We start from the raw sequence: 25,257 nt of genomic DNA, 5'->3' as shown, positions 1-25,257 counted from the left end.
CTCAGAGAGCACAGAGCACATGTCACCACCTCCCCACTCAGAGGACACAGAGCACATTGTCACTGTACCAGAGAGCAGCCTAAGAGATGCTCCTAGGCACATTCCCCTTTGTTTCCCATGCCGGTTCCTTCTTGGCTACACACTCTTTCCCTGCTATCTACAGAGATTTGTCATAAGGACAGATGAGAGGGAACACTGCCCTGCTATGTGATTATGATAGAGAAGCAATTCTCTGGTTCCAGTGAGAGTCTGTGCCTTGGCTGTAAGAGTAATAGGCTTTGGGGTATACTAGGGAAACTGTAAAAAAAAAAAAAAAAAAATCCTATTAAACTTTGTCATTTTGCAGAGACTTTAAACAACTTCAAGAATCCCCCTTAGAAAATAATATAGTAGCAAGGCCCAAAGGTGAAGCAGATAGATGCTCACTGGGCACTCACTGCAGATGTACCAGGCAGTGTACAAAACACTTTCTGTCCCTTCATCCACAAGACTGGGTAGAGAGCTCCTTTTACCAAATAAGAAAAGTAAGGCTTGTACCAACATGAGGGGGAAATAATGACCTGAATCTGGGTCTGAAATCTCAAAACTCACGCCTGGTATATAATGAAAAATAAAGCTCTAGGAAGCTAGATACAAGCTGAGTACATGCTAAGGAATCAAAACGGCAGACAGATGGCCATCGGCTGGGATAAATGGGTTGTCTTTTGTTCCAAGAGTGCAGTGGAGAAAGATATATTCCAGGTTTCTAGGTTTAGAAAACTTAAAATATTTTCCCATAGAAATCTCCTTGTACCTGGTGGATAGATGTTTGCATTCAGCAAATGCTGAACTACTTCCCATGGATCATGGCTTATGGGAAGTTTGAGTTTCCAAGGTGCTCCATGAATTAAGTGGACATGTACAGGCTAATCCTAGACCATCACAACCACAGTTAGTACTTTCCTGATTAGAAACCATCCAGAGTCAGTTTAAAAATAATACTGAGAATAGGACTTGCTCATAGTTGACTGCTGCCTGGCTTGATCTAAACAGAGAAATAGATGACTAATAAATGATTAGTAAATAGAGAATGATTAGCCATTGCTAACAAGTGATTAGATTTTACATACGTGTGGGTGTGTAGAACATGGTTACATTCATGAGTATTTTCAGATTTCGAGCCTCCAACCTTCTAGAGATTAATGAAGTTGCATTTGAATTTGATTAGTGGAGAAGAAAGTCAATTTACATATGAATATGATTGTATTCATTACATTAAGGTGGCTTCATGATTTATATGGCTTATATTTATAAACACTGTTATTCTAATACAAGTTTCAAAATGAATCTTTCATGAGAGATACTAAGTGAGGTTTAAAAGTCCCATCGTTGCAGTTGGGCTCCATTAAAAGCAACAAGGAAGAAAGCAGATATTAGTTATATGCATGTGTAACAAGATGATCCAGCATTTTGGATTGTAGTATTTACATGAGGAAATCAAGCAGACTTAATCAGATATAGCCGATAAATCGAAAGAAATGTTAGTGAAACCGTTTATCATCACTCTATAAAATATTTTGATGGCTTCTGCTGTCGTTCAGTGTCAGGAGGAGTGACACATCCCTGTAAGCCTGTAAGCTACATTGCATTTGTGGGGACATGTCTGGAGGGGAAGAGAGTGGTGCAGTATATGTAGTCCTCCTGAGGGATCATTGAGACCACCCGATTGTTTAGAAATTTCAGTCAACTATTTGAAATGGGGACAGGGAAGTCAAGCTCTAGATCCGGGGTTTCTGCATGCCTCCCAGTTGGTCGGTGTCTTCTCAGAGACCTTCATGTCTTCATGCTCTGCCCTACAGAGTCCTCAAATGCCACACTGCTGACTAATGCGGAGAAGATTGCCACCATCACCACCACTCATGCACCCTCTCAGCAGGGGACCCAGGAAACAAGGTCAGATGTGGCTTGGGTTCTTTGTCATTGTCTACATTGTTGAAGGGATAAAGTAGCTTCCATCAGATGAGTGGACCTCTTTGATTTTTCTTTCTTGTTTTTCCCCTTGGATTGCTATTATATTTGTGTCTCTCATTTTGGCAGGACCACCACCAAACCAAAGCAGGATTCTCAGTTTGAGTTCAAAGGACCTCAGGCTGCACAGGTAAGGGCTGCTTCTCCTTTTTCTCTGAACTTCTTACTCATCTCCTTCCAACTTCCTGAAGTTTTTACCCCCCCCAAAAAAAAAAAAAAGAAAAAGAAAAAGAAAAAAATTTGAAAAACTCATATTTGAAAATAAACAATCTTTTTGTGAAGTAATTTAACCAGATGTACGCACTCATATTTGATTGTCTAGGAAATGACGTTTTATTTTTACTGCCTTTGAAAAATATTTCTAGGTCTTCTTTTTTAAGGGGGAAGAAAGAAAAGCTGTCACAAGACTCAGCGATCAGAGAAACAAGGCAGCTAGTGTCTCGCTTCCCATGGTTTTCAAAACCCTGTTACTGTCAAGAAAATGTCTTTTTATATAAGACATTTCTCTGGCTAGTGAATTTCAGATAAGACCCCTAGTGTGCAAGTCCTGTCCTCAGGTTGGAAATGCCCAAATAACAGCCAGTGGTGCAAAGCTGAAAAACATGGCTGATGCAAAAACGTTCATTTTTTTTTCCACTGGCCTTCTTGATGCCTTCAGTAGTTACTCATGACCTTCCTCCCAACAGAATGGAAACAGGACCCTTATTTATAAAGGCTGACGTTGGGTACTCCTAGGATCTGTCAGGTATCAGGCATCTAGCGACATCTTGGCCAGCAGTTGGTCTTCTACAGTGAAGAATTTTCCTGCCTCAGATGTAAACTGCAGCCTGACTGACTAAGCCTTGTAAATGCATGCATGTGTATAGGTGTTCTCATGACTGTTTACAGATTCAGGATTCCTAACACATCAGATGAAAAAGATTAATGAAGACGGTTGATAAACAAGAAGCGCTGAGTTGCAGATCGAGCCTCTGCCTGTCTGCAAAGTTACTAAGAGAAATGGGTGTGAATCTAAGTTCCCCCAGAATGATCACGTTTAATTTCTCCAACTAGGAGCAAGATTTTTACACTGTGGAACTGGAAAGAGGAGCCAAGGGATTTGGCTTTAGCCTTCGAGGAGGGCGAGAATATAATATGGATCTTTATGTTCTGCGCTTAGCAGAGGATGGTCCTGCGGAAAGATGTGGAAAGATGAGGGTAAGTGGCGAGGAGGCAGGAGTAGTTGTAAGTCCATCCTCTGTGTCTCTTCTTAACCTTCCCACGGCTTTCAGGACAGTGAATGGATGGCTCCTGCCACAGGTTTTTTTTCTAACGCATACTTAGTTATAGCTACTAAGTTAGATGGATCTTGTGGATGGTACTTTACTCCAAGCATAGTAAAGTAGGTGTTTTCTGAATGCCATTCTCATTGTTCTTGTGCATAACCTCGAAGGTAGGCACATCCTGTCACAAGAAACTGGATAGTACAGGATGCATAGAAGGCAGGAAATCCGAATAGCCCTGTAGGTTCTGAGTAGAGAGCTCTTTCCTTCTCTAACTGGTCACCCGCTGCCTTCCCGTAGCCTCAGAGAGTCCCAGTGAAGCCTCGAACCCAGCATGGGGCCAGTAGTTCCATAGCACTGTCACTGAAGGTTGTTATAGGTGTGTCAGACCTTTTGGGATTGTCATTTCATCTACATTATCATCTATAAAGTCAATAATGCACATTTTGTGACCTCATAATGAAGTTTTAAAAATTGTCAAAAATAAACTTCATGGAGTTTTGAGCAAGCTTACAGTCTTGTGTTGAGCCACATTCATAGCCGTCCTCAGCTGTGCATACCTTCATGGCACAGGTTAGGCATAGCTTCTTATATGGGTTGTCTAGCTATTTAATGTTTTTTACTATGAATAAGTGTTACCTTCTGTGCAGATTAGATAATACAGAAGAAGCAAATCATCTCATTTAAATAAGTTACATAGCTCAAACACATAGGGAGCCACTGCAGTAAATGAAATCATCAGGAAGGAAGAGATGTGAGTTGGAAAGACAGACACTCAGACAGACACACACACACACACTAAGCCCAAGTGAGGAACTTAATACACTGTTTATACTTGGTTTTCCTCTTTCAATCTGAAGTGGTTTGGGTTTTTGTTTTTTCTATTTTTATACATTATTCTGCTTCTTGTGTGCATATGTATCCATAGATATGCATGTGCAGATAGTAAGACAACTTGCCGGCGTCTGTTTTCTCTATCCACTCTGTGGGTCCCCAGGATCGATTCAGCTTCTTCGCATCTGTGACAGGAGCCTTTGTCTGCTGGGCCATCTCACTGGCCCCAGAGGCCCCAGACTGTTTTTAACAGCGCTTTCTTGACTGGAAAGCAGAGCATAGCTTCAAAAATTAAACGGCGAAAAATGATAAATATTTAGGAGAAACCACTTCTAATAGCATGAATTAGCATCATTATACATTGGCACATAGCTCCTAAGGCACTTTTAGCCCATGCTCCCTTGCACTTTGGAGGCATGAGCCTGTTTTCATCTCCTCTGCAGTTGCAAACTGAGCTGCAGGGGGCTGATAGGCCATATGATTACTTGGCCAATGTGAAATGGATTCCAAAGCCAGTATTTTGCCTCTCCTTCTAGAATATAAGCTGCATGTGCGTCAGAGTCTGGCCTAGTTTGTTCATTCTGGTTTTGCACAGCACCTAGGTGAGTCTGTAGAAGGTTTTTCCTGGGCTCATTCTTGAGTTGTCTTCAGGAATTGGTGCCTGTCAGCCTGTGGCTGGAGTCTTCTTATCGTGGAAGTCCTTAGTGATTTATTAGTCAGATTTCGAAACCAGATGACTAGACACAAAAGTCTAAAATGAGGAGGAACATATTGTGTCTCTCAAGTCTCTGCGGTTTGTAGTTCCTGTTTGGAAGACAGAATGTTATAGTGGGGTGGAGGGATGTGTGAAGCAGCTTTAAAACTCCTTACCTCACAGGAGATAAGAAGCAGAGAGCAGGGAGCAAGCCAGTGCCCCTGCGTTCCCTCCAAGAGCATGCTCTTCCTGACTTAACTTTCTTTCATTCAGCTATATAGTAATAGTATCACGGAACAGTGGCTCTAAGTCATTCAGCATGGGGCCTTGGAGAGATCACATTCACCATAGCAGGTACCCCGTAACCTGCATCAGAGTGAGAGACTTAAAAAAAAACAAAAAACAAAAAACAAATGAGGGTTAGAAGGAAAGGAAACAGAATTTTGCTGTAACTGTTGGCCTAACATCCTATCATATTTATCATATTCTTTCGATTTGAAACAAGTCTCCAATCCTAACCTCCACCCAGAGGACACATGATTGCACACAAGCATCACTACATGGAGTGGAGCTTCTCAGTGGAAGCCATGCTGTTCTTCCCTCCTCAGTAGCTCACGTTCCCCTTGTAGCTTTTTTGCTTCAGTTAGCACTTAGCGTTATGTAATGTACTACTTGTATAGTATGCCTATAATTGCCTTTCCCTCGTTAGAATCTAATAGCCATGAGGGTTTAATATTCTCATGGCTGCATCCTGAGCAACAGGAAAGAGTCTGGAATATGCCTAATGTGTATGTGGAGAGTCAATGAGGGGGGAGAATTTTAAGTCAAGAGACATGCATAGCTTATGGAAACCTGGTGTGACCATTTCTTCTCCTCTCTCACTTTGGCAGATTGGCGATGAAATTCTAGAGATCAATGGTGAGACCACCAAAAACATGAAACACTCTCGGGCCATAGAACTGATCAAGAATGGCGGCCGCAGGGTCCGCCTGTTTCTGCGGCGGGGAGACGGCTCGGTCCCAGAATATGGTGGGTCAAACTATGAAAACATCCCTTCCTTCCCTGGCATGACCCCATGAGTTTGTCTCCAGAACGGCCACAGGAAAGCCCTTTTGTCTCCCTATTCACCAGTGTCTTACCAGCCTCCTGCACCATGTGGTTATTTGCCTCGCTTGTTCTGAAATCTCTACACATTTCATCCTTTTGCTTGCTTACATGGACTGGGGCGTGGCCTAAGACGAGATCTTGATAGCCCCCTTTCTGATAATCAGAGAGAACATCCTGTCTGGTCCAACCAAGAGCGAAGGGATGTTTGTTTGAACTGTGCCAAACTGTTTCTCAGCTCCAATTGTTAGCACAAATGACTATACAATCCTTTAAAGAAGCAGGTCTCCTGACTCATGTTGAGGCACAATATCTAGTTGGGTTTGTTTCTTTGTTTGTTTTTCTGTTTTGTTTTTGTTTCGTTTTGTTTTGTTGTTACTTTAAGAGGCGTGAAGTTTTGGAATACTGGGGAGGGGGGCTCTGCTCACCTTGTTTAGACTCTGTATATGACAGTTCTCTGTCCCTCTCAACTGGTCTTTTACCCCAAATCAGACCACCTGAGCCCACACTGATCAAACCAACAACAACAAACAAATGTTGACCTATTAGCCATATGTTTTTAAATGATAAAGGATGCAGTAGATTCCCAGTGCTCACCATGAGGGAAATAATGTTACTATACCTTTCCTATGAGGAAAGCCGGGTAAACGTAGAAGTCCTCGGTCGTGTCTTTAAACATAGTTTGAGTAGAAGGCAATGCTCTTTACCTAGCTTAGTGTTCTGATGGCAAAAATATTGTATATTGTGATAATTATGTCCTATTTATTTGAGATTCTTGTTTAAAATTAAAAAAAAAAAAACAAAAAAAAGAAAAAAAAAGAAGCTATGCCCTAGATGTAGGGCTTTTTTCCCAACCAAAGGTCTACAAAAGTTTCTATAGAAACTGTGATTGAAAGATCCCCGTATACATTGGTCCCCTTTATTCGGGATTTCTCTGTTATCACCCTCTTTTCTGAACTTCTTTCTGCACAATTCCCAGATGCATTTTGGGCACAATGAGATACTCAATTCAGACATAGTTCAAAGTGGAGAAGGGCCCCTTTGCAGGGCAGCCTTCCCGGGTGTTAGACATTGGTACTGGTGCACTGTATGAGGGGTCTGAGGTAAGGGGGAACCTTGACGACAACATGAGGTGCCATGGCTGCACACTGTGCTTGACTTCTGACCGTTAGGTGTATTGATACCACTGAAACTGTGTAACATGTCTCCCTTTTCTGTCTTCCCTATGCTTCTGTTGGATGTGATACCTCATTTGAGAGTCATCGTCAGTAACCTGTGTATCCTCTCCAAACCTATGTCTGTTGCACTGAGGATGAAAATCCAACACTAACAAATGTTCTCTGGGCTAAAAATAAAGATCATTGAAATGAATGGTTTTCCACAAAGGGTTGACCATGCTGGGGCTGTGCTGCTGTACTGTTTCCATGCGTCATTTGGACTAAATCTCTCCAATTCTATTGACTAGAGTTACAAATGGGTTATAATATGTTACGTTCCAATATTTTTCTGACTTGACTGGAACCTGCTTCTCTGTGAGGCTATTTTTGTAATGAGTTTTTTGTACTTAATTTAACTGCCGCGGTATTGGGGGTGGGGGGGACTTTGTTCTTTTGTTGTTTATTGTTAATGCTCTCCTATGCCAGCCTGTCATTGTTCCAGTTGTTTGAGAGAGAGGAAAAAAAAAAACACAAAACAAAACAAAAGGATGCATTATCATCTGGGTTTTCGAGTCATCTTACGGCTGTCTAAAAAAAACGTCATTGCTCCAATTGCCGTCTCTGCAGCCTTGCGCGTTGCCTTAGACTGTCTGACTGGACGAATAAACTCTCTTTGCCCTATGTTAACAAATGAAGATTTTTTTTTTCTTTCTTGTTATAGGGAATCTAAATGTTCAACTTTTTCTCTTTCTCTCTTTCTCCTTCTCTCTGACTGTTCTTGGTGCTGGGCCCTCCCTCCTCCAGCGATGATCCCTCCTAATATCGCTGCATGTATGAGAAATGAAAAGCTCGGGGAGGCTTGCTTCTACCTTATGGGCCATAATCAAACTACGGTTTGTAGCTCAATCAATACTAGGTGTTTCTGTGCTGTGGCCTCATTTCCTCATTGCTTCTGCTTAGCTCTATCTTGATATGTTTGGCAATTCATTCTGAGCACCCTGCGTTCTTTGAATTGTAAGTACATGGCTGACCTGTTGAAGTGTTGCTCCCCCTTGTCTTAAGACTACAGTAAGGATCTAGGTTAGATTTATGCTAAGTTGCCTAAGTGCTTTCCTCCCCCAAGTGTGCAATGGCTGTCTTTGTCTAGTAACTTATCCAGCATTTAGAGAGCATGAGCCTCATCCAGATGCTCTTCCTGGTAGGTAAGACCTTGCCAGACAGGAATAAGAGATTCCGTGGCTGTTCAGGTGTCTCTCAGCAAACTGCAGCCCATGAGCCAAATCCCACTCACAGCCTATTTTTGCAAATAAGGTTTTATTGGCATCGAGCACACCCGTTTAAAAAAAAAATTGCAACACAGTGGCAAAGTTAAAGAAAGATTGGTTGACCCCAAATAAGTGTTAGCTGCTCTCCCCCTCGCCCTCCCCCCCCCACACATACACAAAAAAGAGCAAAGGTGGCAAGGACCCATGCTCTAAGCTACTTCCCTGCCTTTGTTAAGCTTGCCCTGGGTTTGGGGAGATCCTTCATGAGACAGACCATTGTGTCCCTGTTGGCCTGGCTATCTCATAGCATATTTTAAAGCCCTGTACCCCATGTTGTAGTCGTACAACATCTCAGGCACCTAAAACTTGATGGTTTTTCATTACAACAAAAACACCATGCTTTTCAAAGGCCCTCATAAACTCAAGATTCTGCCTTCAATGGCTATAGTGTCGGATCAGACAGTTAAATGATAAATGGGACATGTCATGGCCTGTCTATCGTTAGATCCGAAGGTGCCTGCGTGGAATAGAGGCAGTCCAGTGGCTTCGTGGCTCTTTCTTCTCACATCATGAAGAAAGATCCTTTTAAACTTCATGATTTTATGAAGCCCCAACTAATTTAAAATGTGCACCTAACAGCCTATTCTGTTTGCTTTTATCTAACAGAAAGCTCTTTTAAATACAGTTCCTTGGGTGTTTTTGTTTTTGTTTTTTTCAATTTACTTGAAAGTAGGCAAAAGAGTTAAATGTAAAAGTAGTAGTTTAATGGACCTCCAAGCAGGAGTCCTGTTTGAGAGTTAACATCTGCCCTGTGCATTGTCTGGATAATCTCCCTTTCCCAATGCCCTGAATCAGTTTGTAAAATAGAAGGATATTTTTCATATAACATAACACAACAGATCCTCAAGGGATTGCCCTGGCTTTGAGATCACCACCCGGATAGGCCAGTTACTATTTCTAACCCTAGGAAAGCTTTCCTTTGTATCCTAGGTTAATTTTAAACAGAACAGGTATTCTTCAAATAAAGAGTATCAGAGGGAAACAGAAGAGAGGTGGAGGTGGGAAAGGGGCTGATGGGTGGCCAAGAAGAGCAGGCGTGAGTCAGGTGGGGCAGTTCTGGTACCTCCAGACAGACTCCTGCAGTTCTGCCATCAAACGCTAAAACCATTTATAATCTCTCCGATGGTCTGTCTCCAGGGTATACAGCGCTAGTTTTTAATCCTAACTAGTTGCAATAATACTTAAATTAACCAAGATTCAGTTGGCTTTGATTGACTGACTGCTTTTAACAGTTGTTTGTTTGTTGTGATTAATGAGTCAAGTGGGGGGAGGGAACTGGGCCAGGAGCCGCAGGTCCTTCTTGTTAAACTGTTCTCATTTCTCTCCCTGACAGACCCCAGCAGCGACAGGAACGGCCCCTCCACCGGTGCACAAAGTGTTCCGGAAATGAGGCCGGGGCCACCAGACCACAGACCGCATCCAGCCTTGGAGTCCAGTTACCCACCCGATCTTCACAAATCATCACAACATGCCGAAAAGCGAGCACACGCGAAGGATCCAAAAGGCAACAGGGAGTACAGCAAACAACCCAACGAGCATCATACCTGGAATGGAACTTCTAGAAAACCTGACAGTGGGGCAAGTCGACCCAAAGACCGGCCACCCGACGCATGGAGAGAGGCGCAGCCAGAGCGGACAGCCACCAATGGCCCAAAGAGGAGGTCTCCAGAGAAGCGCAGGGAAGGCACCCGCAGCGCGGACACAACTTTGGAAAGAAGGGAGAAGCATGAGAAGAGAAGAGAGATGTCTCCTGAGAGGAAGCGAGAGCGTTCACCTACCCGGAGAAAAGACAGCTCCCCGAGCCGCCGGCGGAGGTCCCTCGAAAGACTCCTGGATCAAAGACGGTCCCCAGAGCGCAGAAGAGGGGGCTCGCCCGAAAGGAGAGCCAAGTCCACCGACAGGAGGAGGGCCAGGTCCCCTGAGCGCAGGCGAGAGCGGTCACTGGACAAAAGGAACCGGGATGACAAGGTTGGCCACCGAGAAAGAGAAGAGGCTGGTCTGAAGCTGGAAGCGGGGAGAAGCCCCAGAAATCCCCCAGAGCCAAGAAGGCGGCCTTACAAAGAATGTAGCACCGACCTCAGCATCTGAGACTCATAGCGTCGCAACCTTTACCATGTCAAAGGTTCTAAGAGGAAGGTCGCAAAATAAAATCATTTAGTTTCTTACCAGAGGAAGCATCTGACACCTGATAGTCCTAAGAATAGTAACGGACATTTTATGCATCTGAAATCTTATAAGGAAAAAATATATATGAAAAGTCTTGTGCCTGATGTATAATATTAAAGAAAGTATTTTTAAATGCATACTTTTTTTTTTTTTTGAAAATTATTTGCCAAAATACTGGCCCAAAGGGATCTACATTTTGTTTCTTCACAAGCTATAGAGTTGTTCCTTCTTTGGGGCAAGCTCTTTCTCTCCTAGATAAACTGGGCTGTTGTTGGTCATGTCCTATAAGTAAATGCAATTAAATTTAACTCAATATAAACTGTTCTGAAGTGATGTAGTGTTGTACTGTAAACCCCTGTTTTTCTGAAAAGCAGAACGCAAAAAGACAAACTCGTACAGACTGAGGACCTTTTAGGATGGATTAGGGTGGCCAGTGAGCCTAAAATTCAGCAGACTATGCGACAAGAATACTACTGCGAATGAAGGATATTTATGACTACAGTGCACAGCACTAAGAAACCTTATGATCTTGAGTTATAGTTGCTATAGTCAAAGAATGGTTTGTGCTCTCCCTGGCCCAGGAAGGTGCAGAAACAAGAAGGTTGGCTCTTGTTAACCAAACCCAGCCTTAGCTCAGATGGTTTAGGTTCATAAGACCCAGCCACAGAATGAATACATCTCACCTGCAACAGTGCCCATTGCAAAGTCAGCCTCTGGATAGAACAGACAAGCTCTTTCTGGGTGGTCTGGTCCAGTATGAAGCTGAATAGATAGAATGTAGGACCCCATGCCTCTGGGATGAGGGAGATGTATGTAAACGTCTCCAACATGGAAAGAGTCCCCTCCCCCACTGTTTAGCATAGCTTCTGCTTGCCTTGTGTCCAGTGGGAGCAGAGAAGTGATCTTTGGTGGAGGAAACCTCTGTCACGATATTTTAAAACTATTGGGGCTGCATATTCCGAGAATAGTTGATCATGCACTTTGAAACCATAATCCAAGTTGCAAGGATTGAGTGAAACGTGATGATGCTGGTGGGTCTTGATCTGCCTGCTGGGAAATGTCCCCTTCTGTTTGGGGACAGCAAAGGAAAATGTAATAGTTGTTCTTGCTAAAATAGACCCATTTTCTGAACCCTCAGAAGGTGTGGCTGGGTCAGCTGTAGCCCTGAGAAGTGGTTTAAATGGATTACTGCCTAGCTGAGCCAAAGTGTTTGCTTGTACCTGTTTGGACCATGACAGCAAACCCTGCTGACAGAGCATTTGTATTTCTGTAGTACTGTTTTCATTTGCCATTCAGACACAAAACTTTGCAAGTCAATCACTGTTGTTCCTGTGGTACTGTAATAAGGGAGAGGGCAAAAAAAGAGAAAACACAAAAAAAAAATAGAAAAGAAAACCAGCCAATCATTGTATGTAGAGTTTAAAATTGTAATTAGTAGAGCCTGTTTGGAAAAAAAATAAAACAACTGTTGCCTTTTATTGTATAAAAGAGAATTTATGACAGAAGTCTAGCTGTGGGGAATGTGACATGTATCTATATTTCTGAATATGAACAGATTGATTCATGAGGGTATACTTTATTGTAAACTAAATCAGGTATGTAAAGGTTGTTTTAAAATGGAACATTATATAAGTAACCACTACAGCTTTAGTTTGTTGGGGCTATCTTTTCCCCATGGAGAGACTGCTCATGAATAATCAAGCATTCATTTGCATTCTCTGTTCTTCATTTATTTCTTGCTTTAACTCTCTCTCTGTGTTGATGAAAAGCAATGTGTGGGCCAACCTTTTTATAAAACACTATGCACATATAAATATTACATTGTTCATAGCTTTTTTTTGACTTGGGGTTTATATATAACATTACACCAAGTAGTTATAGTTACGTAGACATTTCTCCAAGTGCTTCTCCTGAATCAAACACAATATACATGCAATAGCTCACGTGGGCAGAAAGTCTGTGATTGCTACTTCTATTATTGGAGTTTACCCTGCAAATCGTACACTGACAATAGTATTAATACTGAGGAAGACTTCTACTGAGTGGTGATGTTTATTTCATCCAGTTGCCTGAGAGCCAGCTTGGAGGTGTTGCTTTTGAGGCTCTGTAGCTAGGATTTTTCTCACTAGTTCTAGCACAGCCCATGATGTTAACTCATGGATTCATTCTCTTGCTCGTGGCCTATGGGTTTTAAACAGGTAAAAGAAAACAAAATCAAGGCTGATTTTTGGAGTGCATCCTGAAGTTAACATCACAATATGTGTCTCAGTTTAAGAAATGGTATAGGGCATTTAAAGTCAGTGCTGCCCAACTGAGCCTGGCTCAGTATCTGAGGACTTTTGCTGTGACAATTTCACCTTAAATTCCGTACATGAGATTTGGGTTGAAAGTATTGCACTGTACGGGAAACTACTTCTGCTAAGCGGAAATCTAGAATTCTCTTCAATCTACTGTAACCTATATTGGAAACTGATACTTGTGAGGCTATTTCCCCAACCTTTCACTTCCCATAAGAGTGCTGATGAGGGGTGGGTATTCTGTATGATTAAATCAAACAACTTAAGATTACCCAGCCCCCATGACACAACCAATGCCTGAAAGAATGTTCAGGGGGTAGAAGGGGGAGTCAAAATCGTACTTGTATTTTTTAAGTTTCTTTGGTGAAAGATTTTTTAACGCATTTTTACTGTAAAAATACATGGAAGTGTATGCATTCCATAACCACTATTGCTTCTGGATTGGTATCTTCTTTGTCTCCATGGGGTCACAAACGTATCAGGGTCAAGTAACTACTTGAGGGCCCATGGCTGCAACTCCTGAAATAGCACCCTGTTGATGAAAGGGGTTCTTCGCTATGGAAAAGTGCCTTGCTATTCAAAATGTAATACATGACCTAGCTGCCTCCTGATTATCAGGGGGGCTTCTTACTTCTGAGAAGTACAAAATCTCAGACCCTGCTCCCGACTTCCATCATCAAGCTTCCATAATCACTTAGCAAGGTCCTCTGCTTCATATGCACATGAACTATAGTCGCAGACACCTAGTCAGAGCAACTTCCTCAAAGCAGAGAGTCAAGTCACCTCTTAAGGGTGAGCTGCCTGGCCGGGGCGGGGGGGAGGCGTTCCTTAGTCTCTCGAAGCCTCCCTTCCTCATCTCTGAAGGAACATACCCCACAGAGTTATAGGTCAGAATAAGTGCAAAGTACTCGGAACCTACCCGGCAAACAGACAGATCCTCAGTGAATGACTCTCCCTGCGTGTAGCACTTCCCTTAGTTATAAAACCAGCAAGGCGTGCAATTGTACCGGGGACAGATAGGGTTGAAATGTGTAGCCAGAATGCTATGTTTTGAGATAAAAATTGGGTCTCAGGGCATCACATGGGCATAAATACATAGGTGGAGTCAGATATACTCCAGAGGCATACGGGAAGTTAATGGATGGTTACCAATCATCTGAGCTGACCGTGGAACTTCAGGGATCCAGTTCCCTTGTATTTTCAGTGTGTTTGACATTTTTCCTAAGGAGCCTAAGTACCTGAAGATTCAGAGAGGGAATTGTGTAGAATAGTAAGCCTTCCCACAGCCTGGCTCTGTTTGCTGCACTATGCTTTATTTTATCACCAGCATGGTAATGAACATTGCCTCTTTAGTATCTCTTTCGTTCAACAGATGGTATCTAGCCCTGGCCTCCAGCTTAACCCAACAATCGAAGCTATTTGTAAAGCCTTTGTGTCCAAAAGTTCTTTACCTGCCACAAATGCCAGCAATGATCCTGCTGGTGGCCAAGCTGAGTCTACCTCTGATGTTCTGCACTCATCTTGAAAGGAATAGACCTTTCAGATTCTCTGATTATGAGGCAACACAATCGGCATGAGTGTTCTGTACAAGCAGCTGGGAGTGCTTTTACAATAGAGACCATAAGCTCCGAGGAGGGAAGAACAAAAACTCCCAACATAATTATTTGGGGTATGTTTCGCATGGGCCTAACATGAGCCATTTTGACAAGCTATGATTGAAATCATCACTAGGGGCCCAAGAGGTATAGTAGGATTTAATTAGTTCAGGCATTACTTGTTGACTGGATTCAAAGCACTTAGGAGTTCAGCCAGATGTTGCATTATAACTTGTTCTTTAGCACAACATATAACGGCCTTACATTTAAGCAGAAAGCTTGTTGTATGTCTGGGTCTAGTCTACATGACCTGCAGCTACAGACACCTTCCCAATAAGCATTGATAATTTATGTTTCTGTGAATAAATTCTCTTTGATATCAGAATTAAAGACAAAATGATATGTCTGCTAATCTGTGCAGGTATAATACCCAAGGCTGTTCCTCAAAGACCATTTGTTGGGCATGCATTTATTGAAAAGCAGCTCTACCAAGTTGGAATACCTGCTTGGTGGGGAGAGCTTATAGTCGGGTAGAAGGGGGAAATGCATAAAAGACACCAAGTCAGGGCCCAGGGCCCTGCAATGGTGACATAGGGGAAATAGATGGATTTAAAAAAAAAAATTACTTTTACCTGATAACCATAAGGAGCATCGTGCAGGCTGAGATGAAGCTTAGAGATAAAGTATGACCCAAATGGTGGAACTGGCCAGCTGTGTTCACAGTTTCCAACTAAGACAGCACACCATTGGAGAGTGTTTATAGAGCCTCTGCTGGATTGCATGTCTCTCCAGGAAGGAGATGTGGCCAAGTTTAGGCTTAAGTTTGAGAAAGTTGATCTCAAAGCACCATAGCCTCCAGACTGAAAGGAGGGCAGGGATTGTCAGACACTGATGCTTTTCCACGTCATAACTGCCACCAAGGATCACTTCCACGTCATAACTGCCACCAAGGATCACTCTCACGACACTACCAGCTGGGTTCCCTGGACCCAGGCTTCTTTACTGTTTGAGTGAAAGAATTGGTTTTCTTTTCAGTCTGCATATTCATTACTTCTTTTTGGTGTACCTTTATAATCCATGTAAAAGCCAGTTGAATTTTGTACCCCACAATTTATCTAATTTTCTTGAAGCTTACAAATCCGTACTGTTTAGGTTGATGGACCACATCTTTGTCAAACTGCAGAGCATGTGCATGTATTAAGTGGTGCTCGCTAGGCATCCTCCTTTTGAGGATTAGAGAGAAACCATGCTCTGGACATTCCATTTTGAAGAACATTTTTAAATTTTGAAAGTAATGCAAGCTTTAAATAGAATACTCAAGTATTTCAGAACCACGTAAAAACAAGGTGGTGGGCTTTGTGAGCAGTCAACTCCAGTCTTTCTATATGGCATATAGAATTTGCCAGAAGGCACTTCTGGGGTAAAGACCTCAGTTTACAAGTTCCTTCTATGAGAATGAGATGAGTAGGGTAACAAAACAAAGGCCATATTCTCCCAGGAGGAGGGAGAGGATCAGGAGTCAAAAAGGAAGTGGCAGAGTAGCTAAAAAGCATGGAGAACCTGGCAAGAGTTCCCACCTCCAGCCTTGGCTCCCTGCCACGGAGGGAGTCCCAAAGCTACAGCACACTGTGAGCCAGATGGTCCTGGCAATGAGCATCAGTCTCAGGAGAACCAGTGTTCACCAACCCGAACCTCAGTGCATATTTTCAGCATAACTCTCACTCTGGGTTGGAGAAATCCGTAGCACTCTTCATATCTCAAAGCACTAAATCCAGAGACCATCTTGATAGTGGTTCTGTTGTTTTAAGACTGAGCTACTCTGGGGACTTGAAAACTGAGGATGAGTCATAAATGAAGCAGTCTGGAAACATACCTCCATACAGTATTTGAGTGGGACTGACCACCAGAGGCTTAGGTCAGAGAGAGGGTCAGGCATCAGGAAGCTTAAGCTGTCAAAACCAGTGAGTGGTCAGTGGCTCTTCACTCTGAAGAGGAGTAAGCTTAATTGTGCATAAACAAGAAAATGAGAGCTCAGAACCCATAGCTGGCAGTCACATGACCTCCACGTCTACCTTCCTTCTGCATATGGTTAGCTGCTGGGAAGGGTTTAGAGGTCCAACTGACAGCTGGATTCTCACAGCCTTCTTTGTCCCACAGGGCAGTTCCCTGCAGTGTAGATTCTGAAATAGAAGCCTAAGCCATCAGGTGGACTGCCAGTTCTGAGCTCAGTTTTCTGTTGGGTAGGAGGGACTCCTCACTTGAATGTTTGCTCCCTCTGTGTGTACAAACTGGGTTCTCAGGAGTGAGTGTGTAACCTGTAGTCCACAACGTTCATGATCACAGTATCTCCCTAGTAAAGAAAGAAATGAATATGGCCCCAATGCTGACAATACATCCTTGACCAACTGGCCTATCAGCTGGCAGAGTGCCAGGTGAAAACGAACTACATGAGCTACAACCCACTACTCCCTTCTCCAAGCACATCCACTTGATCACAGCACTAGAGGGCCTGGAAAGATGTCTCACTAATACACTCTAATTGGCTGTTTGAGAATTTCGTACAATTAGTTTTGATATTTACCCCAGCCCATTCCTCACAGACCCAAACCTTTTTCCTATCCACCAGCTCTTTCTTTCCCATGCATCAAGTCCAGTTTGTGTTGCCCATAAATTCTTAGATATATGATCTTCCAGTCAACTTACCAGAGACAACAATCTTCCCCCCATCCCAGAGGCAATTGGGACATTTCTTATTTTAAAATCTTCCTTTTCTGGAACAATTTAAAAGATCTTAAAAAACGAAGTCTCCTGTGATCCTATCTTGCAGGTTCCCTGATGAAAACAATTACTTGGCATTTGTCAGTATCCTCTGCTCCTAGATCTCTAGTACAGTTATTTTCTATTTACTAGTGTATTTTCTCCTTTTTTATTCTTTTACTGAAAATTATTTTTCCCCTCACATGATATATCCTGACTACCGCCTCCTCTTCCATCTTCTCCCAGGTCCTTTCCCCTCCCCTCTCATCCAGATGCACCCTCTTGCTGTGTCTTGTTAGAAAATAAAGAGGCTTCTAAGGGATAATAAAAAAAACACTATGATAAAAAAAAAAAAACAAACTAACACATCAGAATTGGATGACACAAACAGAAGGAAAAAAAGCACAAGAAAACAGAAACGCACTCATTCATATACTCAGGAGTCCTATAAAAACACTAACTGCTAGAGCTGCCCCTGTAGACCCTCTGGGGCCTCCTCCCATCCCAGATGTCTGGCACATCCTAGAGATTGCCCTGCCCCCATTGTCCCCTTCTCTCTCCCCTGCTCTCCCTACTATGATCTCCCCATCCCTCAGCCCTCTCCCTTCTCCATCCCATCTTCTACCCAGTTCCCTCCTTCCATCCACCTCTGATATCTATTTTGTTTCCCCTTCTGTGAAAGACTCATCCATCCTCCGTTGGGCCCTCCTTGTTATCTGTCTTCTTTGAGTCTGTTGATTATAGCACAGTTATCCTGTACTTTATGGCTAATATCTACTTATAAGTGAATACATACCATGCTACTCCTGTTGGGTCTGGTTTACTGTCTTAGGGTTTCCATTGCTGATGACCATGACAAAGGCAACTCTTATAAGGGACAACATTTAATTGGGGCTCGATTACAGGTTCAGAGAGGTTCCATCAGTTATCATCATGCTGGGAAGCATGGCAGTGTCCAGACAGACCTGGTGCCAGAGAAGGAGTTCTACATCTTAATCTGAAGGCACTCAGAAGACTATCTTCAGGCAGCTAAGAGGAGGGTTTCAAAGCCTACCCTTACAGCGACGCACTTCCTCCAACAAGGCCACACCTCCTAATAGTGCCACTCCCTGGGCCAAGAATATTCAAACCACCACAGTTACCTCATTTAGGATAAATTACCCAGTTCTATCCATTTGTCTGTGAAATTCATGAGGTTCTTGTTTTCAGGCTGAGTAATATTCCACTGTGTAAATGAAACCATGTTTTTTTTTCTCTATTCTTCAGTTGAGGGACATCTAGGTTGTTTCTGAGCTGAGACGCCTAGCAATGGGAGATATAGATCCTGAAGTGGCCACTCCCTATAGTCAGGCAAAGAAAAGCCAGATTAACTGCTAAATTCTCTCTTAGACTTTTCAAGGATAGCCAACACAAAGTCATCTAAAACAGTTCCACAGAGTATTGACGGGAAAGAAGCTCTCAAACCCATTTTATAAAGTCAGTGCTACACTGACACCAGAAACAGATAACGACACAGTAGCAAAATCTGTAACCTATTTCTCTGTTGAGCACAGACACAAAAGTCTTTAATATAAAAAGTATAAACAGAGGCAAAAGAAATGCTTCAACAGTTAAAAGCACTTACTGCTCTTCCAGAGAACTGGAATTAGTCCCCAGCACCCACATAGGGTCGCTCACAACTGCATGTAACTTTGGCTCCAGGGAATTCAACATCCTCCTCTGTTGGGCACTTGAACATATATGGGCACACAAGCACAAGTGCACATGCACACACACACACAAAATCTTTTTTAAAGGTGCAAATTGGATTTAATAGCACATTAATATCATAGCCATGATCACATTGGTTTCATTCTAGGGATTCCAATGGTGGTGCATATAGATACATATAAATAAACGTAATATCACATAAATATAATGAAAGATGCAGATCACATAGTCACGTGAATTGATACAGGAAAAAAAAGCCCTTTGACAAAATTCAGCATCCATTCATGGTAGAAGCCCTAAGGAGGCAAGCAACACAGCTCAACATGGTATGGTTTGAGATGATGAGCCAATATCCAACACTCTGGCCAGAGAAGTCCTGAGTCAATTCATCTGGAATAGGGAACAAGAGAAATGTATCTGTTTCCTCCACTCTTATTTAATATAGTGTTTGAGTTCTCAACCAGAGTCAAGAAAAAGAAAGGGGATATAAATAGGAAAGGAAGATGTTTGCAGACAATACAAAACCTATGCTAATAAGGCCCTAAAGATATCACCAGAAAACTCTTAAATGTGATAAAGAAGTTAGTGCAATATCAGTATACAAAGTCAGTAGGTTTGTGCTATGTCAATAATGAACATGCTGAAAAAGAAATCATACAAACCTGTTCACATGTCTCCAAAATAAAATAAAATACCTAGACAAACTCTAATCAAGGAAGTACAAGACAAGGCAAAGGGTGAGAAATTGAAAAAAGAAACCAAAGAAGATTTGAGGGGAACAGGGAGAGAAAGGGAGAGGGAAAGAGAGAGAGAGAGAAACTAGAAAGAAATAAAGGAAAGAAAGAGAGAGGGAGGAAGGAAGGAAGGGAGGGAGGGAGGGAGGGAAGAAGGAAGGAAGGAAGGAAGGAAGGGAAGAAAGAAGGAAGAAAAAGAGAAAAATGAAACTTATGGATTGGTGAATTTATGTTCTGAAAGTCATCATTACCAAAGTAACTTGTAGATTCAGTGCAGCTGTCGTAACAGTTGTAGGGGTATTCTGAACACAAAGAGGTTTTCTTTAAAAAAAAAAAAAAGAATGGGGGCTAGAGAGATGGCTCACTCAGTTGAAAGAGTTGTTAGTTTTGTAGAGAACTGGGCCCAGTTCGTAGCACCCACATAATGGCTGATAACCATGCATAACTCCAGTTCCAGGTCATCCAGTGTTCTCTTCTGACCTTTGCGGGCACCAGGTATGCATGTGGTACAAACCCACTTATACAGAGTGAAATAAATAAAAAATAAATTAAGGACCTGAATAGTCAAAGAAATCCTAAGCAAAAAGAGTAATGCTAGAGGTATACCAACTCCTAATTTCAAACTGTAGCACAGAGATGTAGCACCAGTATGCTGCAGACACAGAAGCAAACAGGGAATAGTGGAACCCAGCAGAGTACCAGACAGTTAACCCATATAGCTCCAGCTGTTCTTGACAAGACGCCAAAACATGTTGGAAAAAAGACATGCTATTCAAAGCAGTGATAGCAAACCTAAGTAGCCACATGTGGAAAACTGGACTTATCCCCACTTCCATTATGTCTAAAAACCAACCCAATATGGATCAAATTGGATACCAACTTGGAAAATGCTTCAAAGTACAGTTACAGTCAAGAACTCTCTCACCAAGTCCTTAGTTGCTTAGGAAGTAGCAAGAACTGGAGATTGGATTATACCAAATTAAAAAATGTTTACTTACCAAAGAAAACCCTTTCCAGAGTAAAGAGATGGCCTACAAGGAAATGGAGAGAATGTTTGTCAGCTCTTCGTGCAAGAGGAATTGATTCCCCAAATATAAAGCACTGGCAAAGTTAAACATCAAAAGAACAGAGACCAATTAATAAGTGGGCAAAGGAACTGTAGGGGCAATTCTCAGAATAAGAAGCAGAAATAACCTATAAATACATGAAAAAATGTTAAACATCTTCACAAAACATTAGGATTGCATCTCACTCCAGTCTATATGGTTGTCACCATGAGAACCAAACACAGCAAGTACTAGCTGGGGTGTTGGGGGCACAAGAGAGAAACCCTCACACACTGTTGGTGGCAATGTTAGTTCAGCCACTCTGAAAATAAGCATGGAAGTCCCTCAAAAAATTAGAGGGATACCGTCTACCTATCCCTCTATCCCTCTCTCCTGGATATACATACACCCAAAAGCCAGAGCCAACACACACACACACACACACACACACACACACACACACACACACACTTTACCTGTGCACAAGTTCTGGAATTAGTTTATGTACCTACATATCAGTGGTTGAATGGGTAAAGAAAATGTGACATATATGTAGCACACGCATGTATGTATGTCTTATTGAGCCATAAAAAAAAGAGAAAGTTCTACAGTTTGCACGACAAATGTGTGAAACTGAGAGCACAATGTTAAGCAAACTAAGCCAAACTCAGAAAGAGAACTATTACATTATTTTTCTAGTATGTAAAATTACAAGGGGAAATATTTGGGAAGAGGAGGGGGACCAGTGGGAGAAGAATGTGGAAGAGAGCAATGGAGGGTGACTATGTACATGTATGAAGATATCATGATAAAGCCCATTATTGAGTACAACAGTTAGAATGGACCAGTGAGTACTTGAAAGAACTAATTGATAAGTGTTTTTATAACACCTCTAAAAGTATCAGGGCACAGGAGAGAGAAAGAGAGGGAGAGAGGGAGAGAGAGATTAGAGAGAGCCAGCATGTTTTTATGGGTGTATATAAAGTCTAGTCTTTATTTCGTGAATTGCCTAGGAATAACTATTTTAATGAATTTTTCTTTAGCTTGGCTAATATGACCAAATTAGGGGTATGTATTCGTATTTAAAATAAAATCTACATATTATAGATCTCCACGATCTCCCTTTTTTCTCTGGGTTCCTGCTGTAGCTTTCTCACTTTTCTGGTGACCTTTCTACTTGCCCACCTACATATTTTCTCCCTGGGGAGTCAAGCTAGATAGCCACACTGCCTTTTTTCCCCCTTTACTGTTTCTTGCACTTTTTTCCTGACTACCCTACTGGAAAGGAATTTTAATCCAGCAACATGGCTGCTCTTGTAAGAGATCTCAGCCAAAGACCTTCTAGGTCTTTATGATCTGGCTGGAATGCAGACACATCCTTAGTTCACACCTTTAATCACAAACAATGCAAGTAGGGTTATCTTATAGGAGGAAGCAGCCGTGTTTGAAAGTGACATCTAATTGAGGGGCAGACAAAGTGATGAATCCGAGAAAGATCTGATGGAATGAGTCAGAGATAGGATACCCCAACTATCACAGAAACAGCACAGGAAAGAGAGGTCTTAAGAGACCCAGCAGAGACAGAGAGAGAGACAGAAGACACACAGAGAGAGACACACAGAGAGAGACAAAGAGAGAGAGGAGAGAGAGACAGAGAGACAGAAACAAACAGAGGGAGAGAGGGAGACAGAGAGAGACACACAGAGAGAGGCAGAGAGAGAGAGGAAAGAGAGACAGAGAGACAGAAACAAACAGAGGGAGAGAGGGAGACAGAGAGAGACACACAGAGACAGAGAGAGAGAGGAGAGAGAGACAGAGAGACAGAAACAAACAGGGAGAGAGGGAGACAGAGAGAGACAGAGAGACACAGGGAGAGAGACAGAGAGACACAGAGAGAGAGACAGAGAGAGAGAGGAGAGAGAGACAGAGAGACAGAAACAAACAGAAGGAGAGAGGGAGACAGAGAGAGACAGAGACAGAGGTAGAAGCAGTTCTACCAGAACACTTTTACAGAGACAGGTTGCAGGTGAAGATAGAACAAGCCCAATAATGAGAAGGACCCAGAGATTAGGAGCCAGAACAGCTGAGTTGAAGCAGTCAGCCAGAGTTCAAAAAGGATGAGCTTATTCAGCAGTATGCCTCTGAGATGACAATTAAATCTGGTGAATAAGTTACTTTTACACCCCACTTTAATACTTCAGCCCACATCCTGTTCTTTCTCTTCCATAGCAGTTGAATCTATCTGCTTTCCCTTCCCTCCCCGCCACGACCACCTGTCCCTCTTGAATACCTCTGACTTGCAGCCTATGCAGCCACACATAGAGAGCCATGCATGAGGAAAGACCTGGACTGTTTTAATACTTAGCTATCATGGTTTTAAATTTTTAGTAAGTCTTTGAATAAGGAGCTCCTCAACTTTGAATTTGCACGGTCCATCCTTATGTAGAGTTAAGCCCATGCTAGAGTCAAGGATTTTTGTCTTTTAGACTGGGACAAACCTGCTTATAGTTGTTCTTCTGTAATTTAAGTAGTTTGCTCTTTTAATAACTACTTATTCTGTTGTTGACCACAATTTATTTAGCTAGTTCCCTATGGATACACAGTTCTATTACAAAAATCTGCTGCCCTGAATAGCCCTGCTCTTAATTAAAACCTGGTACCCTTGAGCGGTTCGGTTTAAATACCTTTGAAGGAATAAATCATGGCTCCTAGTTCTTTTCTATTTCTGGTGACACTAATACCGAGAATGTGTACACTGTCATTGAGAACAGCTGTTTTCAGCTAAGTGTTTGCAGGGCTTGGGATGGTGTCCCATTGATGTGCGTTTCCAAGCACAGCTGGCGGGATGGGGGGTGGGGGAGCGGGGAATGACAGCTCACAGCCTCAGGTGCACACAGCAGCCACCTGGGGAGCTTCAGAAAGTGATGCCTGGGCCCCTCCCAGGGACTGTGATGTAATTGGTCTGCCTGCAGCCTGGGTTTATAAAGGGTCCCTGGTGATTTCAGTTGGCAGTGATGACTTTCTCTTTAACATCACTGACAGAGGGATGCTTTGGCTGCAGGGGGGTCTGCTCTCTCCTCAGTTGCACAGAAGAGAAATAGGTAAGATGAGTTTTGCAAGCCTTCGTATGAGGGTATTATCCAAATATAAGCTGAATAGTCAAGTGGGTTATCATTTGTGAGTTGTTTGATATCCCCGTCGTGGCTGAATTTATGGTAAGGACAGCAGAGAGGTGCCTGCATCCTCAGATTCAGCACCAGGGCACCATGGTTTGGCCAAAGGTAACTTCTTTTTTTTTTTTTTTTTTAAAGCCTAAAGGAATACTTTAATGCTCTTATTTAAGTGGAACACGTGGTGTGTTAAAACAGAACAAGAAAGAGAATACTAAATAATGAGCAGTTTGATGTGATGACAAGAGTAGAATATTTTTCTAGCACATTCTTTTTTTCCAAAGTGTTTCTGGGCCTCCCATTCTCCCCAGACTCTGCCTGTGACTGCCTTGAGCACAAAGCTTTGCGAGAGTTAGAGTGGGCAGAGTGGGCAGTGTAGAGTGTATACACGTGTAAAATTGTTTTAAAACAAATTTAATTAGTAAAAATATTGGTTATATTGAGCATTTTTTAAAAGACTTCCTTTTTTAAATTTTATATATGCGTGTATGAGCCTGAGTGTGTGTATGTGCAAGGGAGGCCAGAAGAGGAGGTTGTACCCCTGGAACTGGAGTTGAAGGCAGGTGTGTGCCACCTGACATAGGTACCAGGAACTGAACTCTGGTCCCTTGGAGGAGCCCATCACTGGATAAAGGAGCCATTTATCTAGCTCCTAAATGAAGCATCTTAGAGTTTAAAAACTGTGTGTGACTGAATGATCAGAGTGGGGTATTCCTCTAGCCAAGGCAACAGTCAAGTTCTAAAATACAAGAACATGCATGAGAGCATGGTGTTCACATTAGCAAAAATCAACTCCCGGGACTTATATTTGTCCAGACTAGTGCCCTAGGCCCCAATTCACCATTGATATTAACAGCTCTACCTAGTGACTGGATGAGAACACAAAGATTCGTTGCATGTGCTGGGAAGATGGTTCAGAGGGGAAAGAAAGTACTTATGACTCAAGTGTGGAGACCTGAGTTGGGGTCCCAGAACCACATGCAAAGCTGGTTGTATCATCACGTGATTATGATCCTAGTACTTGGAGGTGGAGACAGGAGGAGTCCTGGAACTCTCAGGCCAGGCAGTCAGTGTAGCCAAACAGTGAGTCTCAAGTGCAGTGACAGGCTCTGTCTCAAAAACTAAGGTGGAGAGATAGAGGAAGACATTCAGTGTTGGATCTCTAGCACACACGCACACACACACACACACACACATACACACACATGCACACATAAACACACACGCGCGCACACACATACATACACACATGCATATACCCACACAGACACACACATATGCACACACACACTTACACACACACACACAGACACACACAGACACACACACAGAGACACACACACAGACACACACAGACACACACACAGACACACACACAGACACACACAGACACACACAC

General features: G+C 42.6%; 1 protein-coding gene and 1 long non-coding RNA gene across 36 annotated transcripts in view; both read left to right on the top strand.

Moving 5' to 3' along the window:
* The window catches only part of Magi1 (membrane associated guanylate kinase, WW and PDZ domain containing 1), a 630,113-nt gene extending 616,839 nt beyond the window's left edge, over positions 1-13,274 (top strand). For 25 of the 33 annotated variants that reach the window (XM_031382634.1, XM_031382643.1, XM_031382641.1 and 22 more), the window contains 5 exons: positions 1,839-1,932; positions 2,077-2,137; positions 3,061-3,204; positions 5,688-5,826; positions 9,717-13,274. In XM_031382634.1, coding sequence (XP_031238494.1) covers positions 1,839-1,932; positions 2,077-2,137; positions 3,061-3,204; positions 5,688-5,826; positions 9,717-10,471 — 1,193 coding nt within the window. In that variant the 3' untranslated portion in view covers positions 10,472-13,274. Of the gene's footprint in view, positions 1-1,838; positions 1,933-2,076; positions 2,138-3,060; positions 3,205-5,687; positions 5,827-7,862; positions 7,952-9,716 lie in introns of all 33 variants that reach the window. The other 8 variants (XM_031382665.1, XM_031382666.1, XM_031382654.1 and 5 more) reach the window with 1 other exon arrangement.
* A 10,368-nt stretch (positions 13,275-23,642) lies between these two features.
* Positions 23,643-25,257, top strand: part of LOC116099293 — an 8,505-nt gene continuing 6,890 nt past the window's right edge. For all 3 annotated transcript variants that reach the window (XR_004122196.1, XR_004122195.1, XR_004122197.1), the window contains exon 1: positions 23,643-23,789. This is a non-coding gene — a long non-coding RNA (uncharacterized LOC116099293). The remainder of the gene's footprint in view (positions 23,790-25,257) is intronic.

This window comes from Mastomys coucha, unplaced genomic scaffold (genome assembly GCF_008632895.1).
Source record: "Mastomys coucha isolate ucsf_1 unplaced genomic scaffold, UCSF_Mcou_1 pScaffold20, whole genome shotgun sequence".
Classification (NCBI taxonomy): Eukaryota; Metazoa; Chordata; class Mammalia; order Rodentia; family Muridae; genus Mastomys; species Mastomys coucha.
The sequence above is the reverse complement of the archived record's forward strand: the minus strand, read 5'-3'. Positions and strand labels throughout refer to the sequence as shown.